Genomic DNA, 1,255 nt, shown 5'->3' on the forward strand with positions numbered 1-1,255 from the left:
ATGGTCTCAAAGACATAAAAAAGCATAATGACCCTTTTATAGAAACCCTTTCCCCCCACATTTTTGAACACATGGAAAGAACAAAACTTTCCATCCATCTCAAACAAATAGTAAGGTTTAACATTCACATAAATGGCTTAAAGTAAAACTAGAACTTGTTTTTATCCTATTTCATAGATTGGAAAACCGAGATACAAGTGAATACAAATTTTTATGCAATATGCAAGGAAAATTCATCGACAGACTTGAAAACCAATAAAACCAGTTATATAATAAAATCAATTGATAACAGAATATTTTATTACAAATGAAGAACAAAGAATGAGAATATGTTGCACTGATCTTTAGTATCTTCTACTCTTGTGCGCCTTTCTTCTTTTCCTATCCTCAAGTTCCCACTCATCCTTCAATGACTTCCATTTGAGTTCAAAATTGTATCCAAATCTTTTTGCAATTTGGTAAATATGATTCCCTGGAGGATACATCATCATTGCATTAGAGAACACAAGCCTCATGTCGCTAGCAAACTCATCTGGTGTTGCATACAACTTCATTTTTCTCTCTATTTCATTTAAACCAATTGGCTTTGACTCAGAGACGTTATCGACCATTGCTGGAGGATCTTTCAAATCCCAACCATCTCTACCCACCAACATCCTCTTCAAAATCAACCAACATTGCCTTCTCTTAACACACTTCATTGGTTTCTTCAACACACATTCTTTGGATGAATCCTTCATGTTATCGTTCGCCAGTTTTGAACTTTCTTTGACACCCTTTGGTTGAGACATGACAATGTCGGAAACATGGTTCTTGATCATGTTGTTGTTTGGTTGAGACAAAGAGAAAGGTGTTGTTTTGGTATGATAATTTGAATCAACCCAATAGCAGGCTACAGTTGGTTTTACAGAATCTTGAAACTTGCTTCTTGTTTTCATTTGTGCCATAGAGCAATTCTTGCATGGACACAATCATAAATCTATATTCGTAGGCACAACCAATAAGAAGAGAATAATTTTTAATTTAATTTAATTTTAATTTTGTTTTTAATTAGATTCATGAGGTGTTGAGATTATGAAAGAGACAGAAAATTAAGTTTTTAATTAATTAAAATTATATGGTTGATTGTGTGTAAAACAATTTCTTAGATCCGTGTCCACCTAAGGATTTTCCTGTGCCATAATACTTAAAACAACTTTAATAAAAGTTCAATCTTATTTTTATTTTAATTATTTTTTTATGAGAAGTTGTTTTA

At 32.2% G+C, this 1,255-nt stretch overlaps 1 protein-coding gene across 1 annotated transcript; it reads right to left on the minus strand.

The window, feature by feature from the left end:
• Positions 1-344: 344 nt before the first annotated feature.
• On the minus strand, positions 345-947 carry LOC131649357 (transcription factor GTE12-like). Its single transcript, XM_058919119.1, has one exon. The coding sequence runs from the start codon at positions 945-947 to the stop codon at positions 345-347; it is 603 nt and encodes a 200-aa protein (XP_058775102.1).
• Between the last annotated feature and the right edge of the window lie 308 nt (positions 948-1,255).

The sequence above is a fragment of the Vicia villosa genome, linkage group LG2 (assembly GCF_029867415.1).
Source record: "Vicia villosa cultivar HV-30 ecotype Madison, WI linkage group LG2, Vvil1.0, whole genome shotgun sequence".
NCBI classification, from domain to species: Eukaryota; Viridiplantae; Streptophyta; class Magnoliopsida; order Fabales; family Fabaceae; genus Vicia; species Vicia villosa.